Genomic DNA, 12,296 nt, shown 5'->3' with positions numbered 1-12,296 from the left:
TGTTATTTTCCAGTAAGGGAGAGGAAAATCGAATATTAAGAGTTTGATTATTCAAATAAAATATTGCATAATTTCTTTTTGATTTTTTATCAATTCTAGTAAATGCTAAGTTGATGTTAACTCTAATATAAAACAAAGGTCTACTGTAAATAATATTTCATAACTTTACTTAATCTATTTATGTCTGTATTGATATGATGTATTATACATCATAATAATTAAATCATTTATTTAAAGCTAATCTTAAATAAATCTCCCCAGTTAAATTCATACCATTTTACCAAATATTGATTTGTATCATGCATTTTTTGCTCCAGAGTTACTAATTTTCTATAGGCTTTTTTTTTTTTTTTTTTAAAACAATGGATTTTATTTTATTATTATTTTTTATTTTTTTAACATATTTGTTGGAGTATAATTGCTTTACAATGGTGTGTTAGTTTCTGCTTTATGACAAAGTGAATCAGTTATACATATGTCCCCATATCTCTTCCCTCTTGCATCTCCCTCCCTCCCACTGTCCCTATCCCACCCCTCTAGGTGGTCACAAAGCACTGAGCTGATCTCCCTGTGCTATGCCGCTGCTTCCCACTAGCTAGCTATTTTACATTTGGTAGTGTATATATGTCCATGACACTGTCTCACTTTGTCCCAGCTTACCCTTCCCTCTCCCCGTATCCTCAAGTCCATTCTCTAGTAGGTCTGCATCTTTATTCCCGTCTTGCCCCTAGGTTGTTCTGACCATTTTTTTTCTTTTTTCTTTTTTAGATTCCATATATATGTGTTAGCATACGGTATTTCTTTTTCTCTTTCTGGCTTACTTCACTCTGTAGAACAGTCTCTAGGTCCATCCACCTCACTACAAATAACTCAGTTTCGTTCCTTTTTATGGCTGAGTAATATTCCATTGTATATATGTGCCACATCTTCTTTATCCATTCATCTGTCGATGGACACTTAGGTTGCTTCCATGTCCTGGCTATTGTAAATAGAGCTGCAATGAACATTTCGGTACATGACTCTTTTTGAATTATGGTTTTCTCAGGGTATATGCCCAGTAGTGGGATTGCTGGGTCGTATGGTAGTTCTATTTTTAGTTTTTTAAGGAACCTCCATACTGTTCTCCATAGTGGCTGTATCAATTTACATTCCCACCAACAGTGCAAGAGGGTTCCCTTTTCTGCACACCCTCTCCAGCCTTTATTGTTTGTAGATTTTTTGATGATGGCCATTCTGACTGGTGTGAGATGATATCTCATTGTAGTTTTGATTTGCATTTCTCTAATGATTAATGATGTTGAGCATTCTTTCATGTGTTTGTTGGCAATCTATATCTTCTTTGGCGAAATGTCTATTTAGGTCTTCTGCCCATTTTTGGATTGGGTTCTTTGTTTTTTTGATATTGAACTGCATGAGTTGCTTGTATGTTTTGGAGATTAATCCTTTGTCAGCTGCTTCATTTGCAAATAGTTTCTCCCATTCTGAGGGTTGTCTTTTAGTCTTGTTTATGGTCTCCTTTGTTGTGCAAAAGCTTTTAAGTTTCATTAGGTCCCATTTGTTTATTTTTGTTTTTATTTCCATTTCTCTAGGAGGTGGGTCAAAAAGGATCTTGCTGTGATTTATGTCATAGAGTGTTCTGCCTATGTTTTCCTCTAAGAGTTTGATAGTGTCTGGCCTTACATTTAGGTCTTTAATCCATTTTGAGTTTATTTTTGTGTATGGTGTTAGGGAGTGTTCTAATTTCATTCTTTTACATGTAGCTGTCCAGTTTTCCCAGCACCACTTATTGAAGAGGCTGTCTTTTCTCCACTCTATATGCTTGCCTCCTTTATCAAAGATAAGGTGACCATATGTGTGTGGGTTTATCTCTGGGCTTTCTCTCCTGTTCCATTGATCTATATTTCTGTTTTTGTGCCAGTACCATACTATCTTGATTACTGTAGCTTTGTAGTATAGTCTAAAGTCAGGGAGCCTGATTCCTCCAGCTCCGTTTTTCTTTCTCAAGATTGCTTTGGCTATTCGGGGTCTTTTGTGGTTCCATACAAATGTGAAATTTTTTGCTCTAGTTCTGTAAAAAATACCAGTGGTAGTTTGATAGGGATTGCATTGAATCTGTAGATTGCTTTGGGTAGTATAGTCATTTTCACAATATTGATTCTTCCACTCCAAGAATATGGTATATCTCTCCATCTGTTTGTATCATCTTTAATTTCTTTCATCAGTGTCTTATAGTTTTCTGCATACAGGTCTTTTGTCTCCTTAGGTAGGTTTATTCCTAGATATTTTATTCTTTTTGTTGCAATGGTAAATGGGAGTGTTTTCTTAATTTCACTTTCAGATTTTTCATCATTAGTGTATAGGAATGCAAGAGATTTCTGTGCATTAATTTTGTATCCTGCTACTTTACCAAATTCATTGATTAGCTCTAGTAGTTTTCTGGTAGCATCTTTAGGATTCTCTATGTATAGTATCATGTCATCTGCAAACAGTGACAGCTTTACTTCTTCTTTTCCGATTTGGATTCCTTCTTCTTCTCTGATTGCTGTAGCTAAAATGTCCAAAACTATGTTGAATAATAGTGGTGAGAGTGGGCAACCTTGTCTTGTTCCTGATCTTAGTGGAAACGGTTTCAGTTTTTCACCATTGAGGATGATGTTGGCTGTGGGTTTGTCATATATGGCCTTTATTATGCCAAGGAAAGTTCCCTCTATGCCCAGTTTCTGCAGGGTTTTTATCATAAATGGGTGTTGAATTTTGTCAAAAGCTTTCTCTGCATCGATTGAGATCATCATATCGCTTTTCTCCTTCAGTTTGTTAATATGGTGTATCACATTGATTGATTTGTGTATATGGAAGAATCCTTGGATTCCTGGGATAAACCCCACTTGATCATGGTGTATGATCCTTTTAATGTGCTGTTGGATTCTGTTTGCTAGTATTTTGTTGAGGATTTTTGCATCTATGTTCATCAGTGATATTGACCTGTACTTTTCTTTTTTTGTGACATCTTTGTCTGGTTTTGGTATCAGGGTGTGGTGGCCTCGTAGAATGAGTTAGGGAGTGTTCCTCCCTCTGCTATATTTTGGAAGAGTTTGAGAAGGATAAGTGTTAACTCTTCTCTAAATGTTTGATAGAATTCACCTGTGAAGCCACCTGGTCCTGGGCTTTTGTTTGTTGGAAGATTTTTAATCACAGTTTCAATTTCAGTGCTTGTGATTGGTCTGTTCATATTTTCTATTTCTTCCTGGTTCAGTCTTGGAAGGTTGTGCATTTCTAAGAACGTGTCCATTTCTTCCAGGTTGTTCATTTTATTGGCATATAGTTGCTTGTAGTAATCTCTCATGATCCTTTGTATTTCTGCAGTGTCAGTTGTTACTTCTCCTTTTTCATTTCTAATTCTGTTGATTTGAGCCTTCTCCCTTTTTTTCTTGATGAGTCTGGCTAATGGTTTACCAATTTTGTTTATCTTCTCAACGAGCCAGCTTTTAGTTTTATTGATCTTTGCTATCGTTTCCTTCATTTCTTTTTCATTTATTTCTGACCTAATCTTTATGATTTCTTTCCTTCTGCTAACTTTGGGATTTTTTGTTCTTCTTTGTCTAATTGCTTTAGGTGTAAGGTTAGGTTGTTTATTTGAGATGTTTCTTGTTTCTTAAGGTAGGCTTGTATAGCTATAAACTTCCCTCTTAGAACTGCTTTTGCTGCGTGCTGTAGGTTTTGGGTGGTTGTGTTTTCATTGTCATTTGTTTCTAAATATTTTTTGATTTCCTCCTTGATTTCTTCAGTGATCTCTTGGTTATTAAGTAGTGTGTTGTTTAGCCTCCATGTGTTTGTATTTCTTACAGATTTTTTCCTGTAATTGATATCTAGTCTCATTGCATTGTGGTTGGAAAAGATACTTGATATGATTTCAATTTTCATAAATTTACCAAGGCTTGATTTGTGACCCAAGATATGATCTATCTATCCTGGAGAATGTTCCATGAGCACTTGAGAAGAATGTATATTCTGTTGTTTTTGGATGGAATGTCCTATAAATATCAATTAAGTCCATCTTATTTAATGTATCATTTAAAGCTTGTGTTTCCTTATTTATTTTCATTTTGGATGATCTGTCCATTGGTGAAAGTGGGGTGTTAAAGTCCCCTACTAGTACTGTGTTACTGTCAATTTCCCCTTTTATGGCTGTTAGCATTTGCTTTATGTATAGAGGTGCTCCTATGTTGGGTGGATAAATATTTACAATTGTTATATATTCTTCTTGGATTGGTCCCTTGATCATTATGTAGTGTCCTTCTTTGTCTCTTGTAATAGTCTTTGTTTTAAAGTCTATTTCGTCTGATATGAGAATTGCTACTCCAGCTTTCTTCTGATTTCCATTTGCATGGAATATCTTTTTCCATCCCCTCACTTTCAGTGTGTATGTGTCCCTAGGTCTGAAGTGGGTCTCTTGTAGACAGCATATATACGTGTCTTGTTTTTGTATCCATTCAGCCAGTCTGTGTCTTTTGGTTGGAGCATTTAATCCATTTACATTTAAGGTAATTATTGATATGTATGTTCCTATTACCATTTTCTTAGTTGTTTTGGGTTTATTTTTGTAGGTCTTTTCCTTCCCTTGTGTTTCCTGCCTAGAGAAGTTCCTTTAGCATTTGTTGTAGAGTTGGTTTGGTGCTGCTTAATTCTCTTAGCTTTTGCTTGTCTGTAAAGCTTTTAATTTCTCCATCAAATCTGAATGTGATCCTTTCTGGGTAGAGTAATCTTGGCTGTAGGTTTTTCCTCTTTCATCACTTTAAATATGTCCTGCCACTGCCTTCTGGCTTGCAGAGTTTCTGCTGAAAGATCAGCTGTTAACCTTATGGGGATTCCCTTATGTGTTACTTGTTGTTTTTCCCTTGCTGCTTTTAATATTTTTTCTTTGTATTTAATTTTTGATAGTTTGATTAATATGTTTCTTGGCATGTTTCTCCTTGGATTTATCCTGTATGGGACTCTCTGTGCTTCCTGGACTTGATTAAGTATTTCCTTTCCCTTATTAAGGAAGCTTTCAACTATAATCTCTTCAAATATTTTCTCAGTCCCTTTCTTTTTATCTTCTTTTTCTGGGACCCCTATAATTCAAATGTTGGTGCTTTTAATGTTTTCCCAGAGGTTTCTGAGACTGTCCTCTGTTCTTTTCATTCTTTTTTCTTTATTCTGCTCTGCAGTAGTTATTTCCACTATTTTATCTTCCAGGTCACTTTTCCATTCTTCTGCCTCAGTTATTCTGCTATTGATCCCTTCTAGAGAATTTTTATTTCATTTATTATGTTGTTCATCTCTGTTTGTTTGCTCTTTAGTTCTTCTAGTTCCTTGTTAAACGTTTCTTGTGTTTTCTCCATTCTATTTCCAAGATTTTGGATCATCTTTACTATTATTATTCTGATTTCTTTTTCAGGTAGACTGCCTATTTCCTCTTCATTTGTTAGGTCTGTTGGGTTTTTGCCTTGCTCCTTCATCTGCTGTGTGTTTCTCTGTCTTCTCATTTTGCTTAACTTACTGTGTTTGGGGTCTCCTTTCCTCAGGCTGCAGGTTCGTAGTTTCCATTGTTTTTGGTGTCTGTCCCCATTGGCTAAGGTTGGTTCAGTGGGTTTGTAGGCTTCCTGGTGGAGGGGACTAGTGCCTGTGTTCTGGTGGATGAGGCTAGGTCTTGTCTTTCTGGTGGACAGGTCCACGTCTGGTGGTCTGTTTTGTGGTGTCTGTGGCCTTATTATGATTTTAGGCAGCCTCTCTGCTAATGGATGGGGTTGTGTTCCTGACTTGCTAGTTGTTTGGCATAGGGTGTCCAGCACTGTAGCTTGCTGGTCGTTGAGTGGAGCTGGGTCTTGTCATTGAGATGGAGATCTCTGGGAAATTTTCGCCATTTGATATTTCGTGGAGCTGGGTGGTCTCTAGTGGACCAGTGTCCTGAACTTGGCTCTCCCACCTCAGTGGCACAGCCGTGACATCTGGCTGGAGCACCAAAAGCCTGTCCTCCACACGGCTCAGAATAAAAGGGAGGAAAAAAAGAAAGAAAGAAAGAAGAAGATAAAATAAAATAAAATAAAGTAAAATAAAATAAAGTTATTAAAATAAAAAATAATTATTAAGCAAAAAATTTTTTTTAAGTAATAAAATAAAAAATGGACAGACAGCACCCTAGGGCAAATGGTAAAAGCAAAGCTATACAGACAAAATCACACAGAGAAGCATACACATACACACTCACAAAAAGAGAAAAAGGGAAAAAATATATATATATCCTTGCTCCCAAAGTCCACCTCCTCAATTTGGGATGATTCGTTGTCTATTCAGGTATTCCACAGATGCAGGGTATATCAACTTGATTGTGGAGATTTAATCTGCTGCTCCTGAGGCTGCTGGGAGAGATTTCCCTTTCTCTCATTTGTTCGCACAGCTCTGGGGGTTCAGCTTTGGATTTGGATCCGCCTCTGCGTGTAGGTCGCCTGAGGGCATCTGTTCTTTGCTCAGACAGGACGGGGTTAAAGGAGCAGCTGATTCGGGGGCTCTGGCTCACTCAGGCCGGGGGGAGGGAGGGGTACGGAGGCGGGGCGAGCCTGCGGCGGCAGAGGCCGGCATGACGTTGCACCAGCCTGAGGCCCTCCGTGTGTTCTCCTGGGTAAGTTGTCCCTGGATCACGGGACCCTGGCAGTGGCGGGCTGCACAGGCTCCCGGGAGGGGAGGTGTGGAGAGTGAGCTGTGCTCGCACACAGGCTTCTTGGTGGCGGTAGCAGCAGCCTTAGCGTCTCATGCCCGTCTCTGGTGTCCGCGCTGATGGCCGCAGCTCGTGCCCGTCTCTGGAGCTCCTTTAAGCGGCGCTCTTAATCCCCTCTCCTCGTGCACCAGGAAACAAAGAGGGAAGAAAAAGTCTCTTGTCCCTTCGGCAGCTCCAGACCTTTTCCCGGACTCCCTCCCAGCCAGCTGTGGCGCACTAACCCCTTCAGGCTGTGTTCACGCCGCCAACCCCAGTCCTCTCCCTGGGATCCGACCTCAGAAGCCCGAGCCTCAGCTCCCAGCCCCACCCGCCCCTGCGGGTGAGCAGACAAGCCTCTCGGGCTGGTGAGTGCTGGTCGGCGCCGAGCCTCTGTGCGGGAATCTCTCCGCTTTGCCCTCCGCACCCCTGTGGCTGCGCTCTCCTCCGTGGCTCCGAAGCTTCCCCCCTCCGCCACCCCCAGTCTCCGCCCGCGAAGGGGCTTCCTAGTGTGTGGAAACCTTTCCTCCTTCATGGCTCCCTCCCAGTGGTGCAGGTCCCGCCCCTATTCTTTTGTCTCTGTGTTTTCTTTTTTCTTTTGCCCCACCCAGGTACGTGGGGAGTTTCTTGCCTTTTGGGAGGTCTGAGGTCTTCTGCCAGCATTCAGTAGGTGTTCTGTAGGAGTTGTTCCACATGTAGATGTATTTCTGATGTATTTGTGGGGAGGAAGGTGATCTCCGCTTCTTACTCTTCCGCCATCTTGAAGCTCCTCCCCCGTATAGGCTTTTAATTTAAGATAGATTCACGTAGGTATTACTTGTTATTACACGCCAGCTTATTGTTGATAGGAAATCATTCCTCAGAGAAGGTATGTTTTTTTGAGTGATGTTACTACTAAAGACAGATTTTAGAAAAGTAATCTATGTTTCAAACAGTGCAATAATATCATTGATCATATTTGTAATTTTGTTCTTCAACTAGTGGGTAGCCATTGGGAGTTGAATAACAATCATGTTTACATTTTTGGAATGCTCTGTGGTAGTAAGGAGGCCAATTAGAAGAACTGAACTAAGGAGCACTGGGCATGAAAACGAGACAGACTAGGTTATTTTAGAAGAGGAAACTGAGGCTCAGGAGAAAACACATGGCACAGATAATGTGTCACAGAAGATTAGTGGCAGAGTTAAAATGAGCACCAAGATATCCAGACCCAGGTCCAAGACTTTTAAGCTATTTCAGAACTCCTCATCACATTAAATTCCTTGACAGAAAATAACTGCAGTTGAAAAATTTTGTTTCAAACAATCATGTGCCACTGTGTTGACATTTCTGTAAGTGAAAGACGTTACTAGCTTCAGGGCCATGAAAATGCTCTCTTAGCAAAGTCTCAATAATTTTCCAGTATGATTAAAATTCAAATTATGTCACCTTGCTTGTGAACAAAGTGAAAATATGTTTTGTGTAAGTCTTACCATTTGATAGTTTAAACCAATTAACAAAACCTGACAGCTGGTCTAGAATTTGAGGTAAAATTCCCCTGCTGACTCAGGCAGTGAATAAGAATTTAATGTTCATTAAAATATGTCACAATCTGAGACCCAAAACACGTACCATCTGTCACCAGTTCCTACTACATACCTAGGTATAGATACAGTATGCTAAAACTCTCTTTTATTTACAATCAGTGTAATTTGTTTTGAAATATTATCACTAATAACCCATGGGATTTTCTCCTACTTTTCATTTGAGGTGGGGGATGAGGAGTCACGTATTTCATTCCTCCTGATACATCATTTTGTCCAAATCATGTCAGTCTATTATTTTTCTGTCATCAAAATTGAGGGGTTTTTTGGTGTAAAGAATAAAAAGAAAAGGACAGAAGAAACTGAGGTGAATTCTAAGACTTGTAGAATCAAGTAGATTATCATGGGAAGGCCCAAACCTACAAGAAATATGTTCCTGGGGCAGAGTACTGTTGCTGTGAGGATTTGTGGCATCTGCCAGGGAAGGACAACTCTGGGAAACTTGACAAAAGAGAGGATGGTGTGCAGGGGCTGCAGGAGTACTGTGGAATTAGGTCACTATCAAGTGTCTATGAGATCAGATGGCAGGGACAGAGTGCTTATGGGAGCTTGGCAAGTCCCTGGTGACAGTGCTGTTTCACCAGGACTTGCTACCTTGACCTCAACTCCTGTGATCACCCTCAAAGAATTCATCCAGATAGTATCAGTGGTTCTCAAAGGGTGGTCCTTACACTAGCAGCATCGCCTGGGAACTTGTTAGAAATGCAAATTCTTAGGCCCCATCCCAGACCTACTGATTCAGAAACTCTGGAAGCGTAGGGCCCAGCAATCTGCCAGTTAACAAGCCTTCCTGGTGATTCTGACATTCCCTCAAGTTGAGAAGCCCCCACAGTGGATCAATATACCTAAATACAACAACAGGTGATTAGAAAGAATTGCAGTACTTCTTACATATGGACAAATAACTACACATAAAATAGGTACAGAATTCAGTTTTGCCAGTTTAAGAGAAATTGTCTTGGCATTACTCTTCTGAAGCATACGTCTGATGAGAATAGGGTGAAGAGTTTCTGGGCCTTTTGTAGGTATACATTCTCTTTTCACTTCAAATCATCTAACCTTGACCAGATAGAACATGTTTATTCTGTCTTCTTGAGCAGCTTATCTGTTTCTTGCCCATTTCTACTGCTGTCCAATCTGATTTATTGGCTGTACTTTCCTGCTTACCTTGGGAGGTATGTCCAGGTGCCTCACTCCTATGAAAATAAATTATATTTCTTCTTTAAAATCCTAGCTGACCTCTGCCTTGTACATGTTTTCTAGACCTTCTTTTTGCCTCCTGAGTTTTCTAGAACTCTCTGGTTCTCTGGCAGTCAAAGATCTGTAATCAATTCTTGATATGCAGAAAGACATCTTTTTTTATACTGTAAATATTAGTAACAATTAAATCATAATTATTTGATATACACACACAAAATCCAAGCTTAAAATAATTGCTCTCCAAGGATAGATGGGAGAAGGCAATTCATTACTATGATGCAATGTATCTGGCACCACCATGGATTTCCTGTTTTCTCCCTCTCTTAGTTATGTTGGGAGAGTACTTCAGGAACTGGGAGATTATAAGAGGAAGAAAGATTGGGAGAGAAAGAGGTTGGCCCAGAGCCAACAAGGGGAAACAAACTGAGGCAGAACTACTATCCTGCCATTACCATTTGACAAACACAGATCTAGAATTTACTAGATAGAAGCCTTGGTTAGTACAGTGTTTTTGTCATACAGATTTAGGTAAAAATATATTGATTTGATAATTCCACAGTTTTACAGTAATGCTGTTTTTATTTTACCTTGAGTTATTTTCCCTAATTGTATTCCTTAATGACGAATTTCCCCTTTATTTTTGTAATGTTCACTAAGTGCTTCATTTTTTTTTTAATTTTATTTATTTTTTATACAGCAGGTTCTTATTAGTTATCTATTTTATACATAGTAGTGTATATATGTCAATCACAATCTCCCAATTCATCCCCCCCCCCACGCCCCACTAAGTGCTTCTTCATTTGGTTTAATGTTAACACAGGAGGCTTCGTTTCATTTGCCACTAAATCTCTTTGGGTGTCCAATTACTTTTATAGATCATCTAAGAAAATCTTTTTAGGTAACATGAGACTACCCATAAATTTCCAACGCAAATGGTTTCCCCTTCTTCAGATTCAACTTTTATATCTTAATTCATATTTTGGTCTATTGCATTCTTTCAGACTTAGAAAAAATAGCGAAAAAAACAGTTATTGAGGAGAAACTGGAAATTCATTTCAAAACTTGCTTTTATTCCCTAAAAATGGCGTGCAGTAAGACTGCAATATAAAGAACACCAGGTGAAGTAGATTCTGAGAAAAGGATGAACTAATTGAAGGAGACACCAGAGCAGTCTGCAGTTAAGAGCTATCAATGCAGGTGGCATGCCAAAATGAACTACATAAAGTGTCCTTTGCGGGGTGGCAGGGGGAAGGGGGGGTGTATTGATTTCTCTCTGTCGATGACACTTCGGTTCATGAGCAGTTGGGACATCTGTTTCATACTCATTTCTTTGCCATGTGCAGTGTTAGTTGTTCTTAAATAAATTTGCATTTATTTTGGAAAGACAGGTCTCACAGCTTAGTTTATGTTCGTTGTACTTGCTACTGCCAAAAAGAGAGGATTGTAAAGGGACCATAAAATAATTCTCTCCTTTCTTTCTTCTTACTCTGTGTTTACAAATTACATCAGGGACTAGCATTTGGGAGATGGAAATGGGATTTCCCAAAGCATAGGTTGACCTTAATGGATAAAATGAAAGAATAAGCTGCCCTGATCTACTGATTTCACACAAGCCACTTTGTTTATTCATTCTCTGTCAACCAAATGGCATGTGTAACCCCCTCCATAGCTCCCAGGAACTTTGGAAATGTGAATGGTATAAAAATACTTCATAAAACACATAAGCATTTAGTAAACAGGCAAAGTGATTCCAAAGGATTTGTGTTATACTCAATTACTTAGTTCTGTTACTTAATGGGCTCTAAAATTAGCTTTAGAAGATAATTACTCAAATAGCTGAAAGTTAATAACAGATGCTAAAAAATGAAAAAGTCAGTAAACTGAATAACAAGGTTTTTGTATCCAAATAATGAAAAGAATGTAAAAATCATAGAAATAAATAATATTGCAAATTTATTCAAATAATCACAGCATTTCAGATTGGGAAGTCCCCTTAGCCATGCTCATCTTCTCAATTCACCACCTTTTCTTCAGTACTCCTGGCATGTGATATTTTATTTGAATTCTATCAGAAATTAGAAAGAAATTCACTAACATCCAAGAGCCATGCCTTTCACTTTAGAACACCTCCAAATGTTAAAAAGTAATTTCCATATGTTGATCTCTGTTTTGCCTTTTGAAGCAATGCTACATTTTTACTTGGCAGTTCTTCAAAAATGTTAAGGTAGTTCGTAAGTGCCTTAACGAGGTGTTTATTTTACATCTGACTTTTATTTCTCTTCAAGCTTCTTGGGAACATTATTTGGATTATAATTTTCTACTTATATTTTTATGAACTCTTGATCTTTTGCAGGCCCAATTATAATCTTTCTATATCTATACAAATGAGAAAGTGCATGCAAAAGCAAATTGAACTATAGTATTTCATAAAATGTAACCTAGGCTTAGTCTGTGTTCTTCCTTGTTTTAACAGGTTTTAAAAACCGATCTAGAAAAGAAAAAGCAAACCATGGACAAACTCTGCTCACTCAACCAAGATCTTCTTTCAACACTGAAAAATACATTGGTAGCCCAAAAGATGGAAGCATGGCTGGACAACTTTGCCCAGCGCTGGGATAATTTAGTCCAAAAACTTGAAAAGAGTTCAGCACAGGTTAGTGATAATAATTAACCTACAGTAAATTATCCTTGAGATTTTTGAAATCTGCAATAAGAGAGCGGTACTGTAACCCTGCAAAGGGTGTCACTAGATTAGTCCTTGCTAAGTATTCAGTTGAATAACA

General features: G+C 38.6%; 1 protein-coding gene across 1 annotated transcript in view; it reads left to right on the top strand.

The window, feature by feature from the left end:
• The window catches only part of LOC118889001 (dystrophin), a 1,535,792-nt gene that overhangs the window by 260,998 nt on the left and 1,262,498 nt on the right, over positions 1–12,296 (top strand). The window contains exon 12 of the mRNA XM_036840547.1: positions 11,987–12,166. Within this exon, the coding sequence (XP_036696442.1) occupies positions 11,987–12,166 (180 nt within the window). The remainder of the gene's footprint in view (positions 1–11,986; positions 12,167–12,296) is intronic.

Source organism: Balaenoptera musculus, chromosome X (genome assembly GCF_009873245.2).
Source record: "Balaenoptera musculus isolate JJ_BM4_2016_0621 chromosome X, mBalMus1.pri.v3, whole genome shotgun sequence".
NCBI lineage: Eukaryota > Metazoa > Chordata > Mammalia > Artiodactyla > Balaenopteridae > Balaenoptera > Balaenoptera musculus.
This window is presented reverse-complemented; position numbering and strand designations above follow the sequence as displayed.